The following is a 1,304-nucleotide window of genomic DNA, read 5'->3' on the forward strand; positions in this document are numbered from 1 at the left end:
GTGGCAGCATGTGTGTTTGTTAAGACCATATCAAAGAAAAGCAGGCATAAGCACATATTGAACATATCAAACCGAGGCAAAAGTGTAATTACCTCACCTGATCACCATAACATGGGATAGACCTAGGATCATGAAGGCTTTGATTCCAAGGGGCCTGCCACCTGACCACCTGGTATGAGCATCAAAGACCAACAGGCAGAGAACTTATAACTGTCCCTGGCCTTCAACCTGGTTTGGTCCTTATTCTGGTTTAATTATCTGCTGTCTGCCTGTTTGTCTATAGAGAGCTTCCATCTGGCCTTTCATATGTATCTTTTGTTTCTTGGGTGTTTTGTTTTGTTTGTCTTGTTTTGTTTTAATTTGGGTTGTTGTGTTTTCTTTCTTGTTTGTTTGTTTGTTTGTTTGTTTTTTTGACTCCCTTCCATACTGGGAGGAGCTTGAGTATTGGGAGTACACAAAGCACACTACGCAGTGACACACTTCCTCTGATAAGGTCACATTTATTCCAACATGGCTACAGATCCTAATAGTGCCAATCCCCATGGGCTAAGCATATTGAAACACTTGAGGCTATAGAGGCCAAAACTATTCAAACCAACATACCTCCTAACAAAATTCTTTATACTAGTTGCAAAATAAGATTCTAAAGTAGTGATAAAAACTTCAAGTATTTAATAGACAATAACAAAGCATATTTTTATAAGGTATTACTAGAAAGATAATATGGCAATAGTAATTTAAAATAACAAGAAGAGCAAATTAAAATTTTATTCATATTAAATATGCATTTTGGTAATGGGTTGTAGAGGTTAAAGATACGAAATGTTCAAAGAAGCTGTTTAAACATTCCAAAATTGTATAAATTGATGTCAGAGAAAATGAAATTCATATTTCTCTGAAATAAGAGCAAAAAACAGGATGACAAGTATTTCCAAGTCCCATGTTTACTTCTAATTTCAACAATTCACTCAGTAGAAGTTGGAGAACCCATATCTTCCACAACATGAAGGACGGCGGCAGCCACATCCATAGCCTCCATAGCCAGAGCCATATCCATAGCCTCCATAGCCAGAGCCATATCCATAGCCTCCATAGCCAGAGCCATATCCATAGCCTCCATAGCCAGAGCCATATCCATAGCCTCCAAAGCCTCCGAAGCCTCCAAAACCAGAGCCATATCCAAAGCCTCCATAGCCAGAGCCACAGCCCAGTCTGCGGATGCTATTACATCCACAGCCTAGGCCTCCAAAGCTGCTGCCATAGCCGTAGCCCAGGCCTCCATAGTAGCCGCTGTAGTAGCTCAT

General features: G+C 40.1%; 1 protein-coding gene across 3 annotated transcripts; it reads right to left on the bottom strand.

Annotated features, from left to right (window-relative positions):
- Positions 1 to 968: 968 nt before the first annotated feature.
- Positions 969 to 1,304, bottom strand: LOC147000677 (keratin-associated protein 19-1). 3 transcript variants are annotated; one of them, XM_021185466.1, is made up of 2 exons: positions 1,205 to 1,304; positions 969 to 1,141 (listed from the first exon to the last, which is right to left on the bottom strand). In XM_021185466.1, exons 1-2 carry the CDS (start codon positions 1,302 to 1,304, stop codon positions 969 to 971), a joined length of 273 nt encoding a protein of 90 aa, XP_021041125.1. The 3 variants fall into 3 exon arrangements, with proteins under 3 accessions (XP_021041125.1, XP_021041126.1, XP_085688240.1); XM_021185467.2 differs by having other exon boundaries at positions 969 to 1,114; positions 1,187 to 1,304; XM_085832114.1 differs by having other exon boundaries at positions 969 to 1,114; positions 1,160 to 1,304.

Source organism: Mus caroli, unplaced genomic scaffold (assembly GCF_978045245.1).
Source record: "Mus caroli unplaced genomic scaffold, Mus_caroli_1 scaffold_17, whole genome shotgun sequence".
Lineage (NCBI taxonomy): Eukaryota > Metazoa > Chordata > Mammalia > Rodentia > Muridae > Mus > Mus caroli.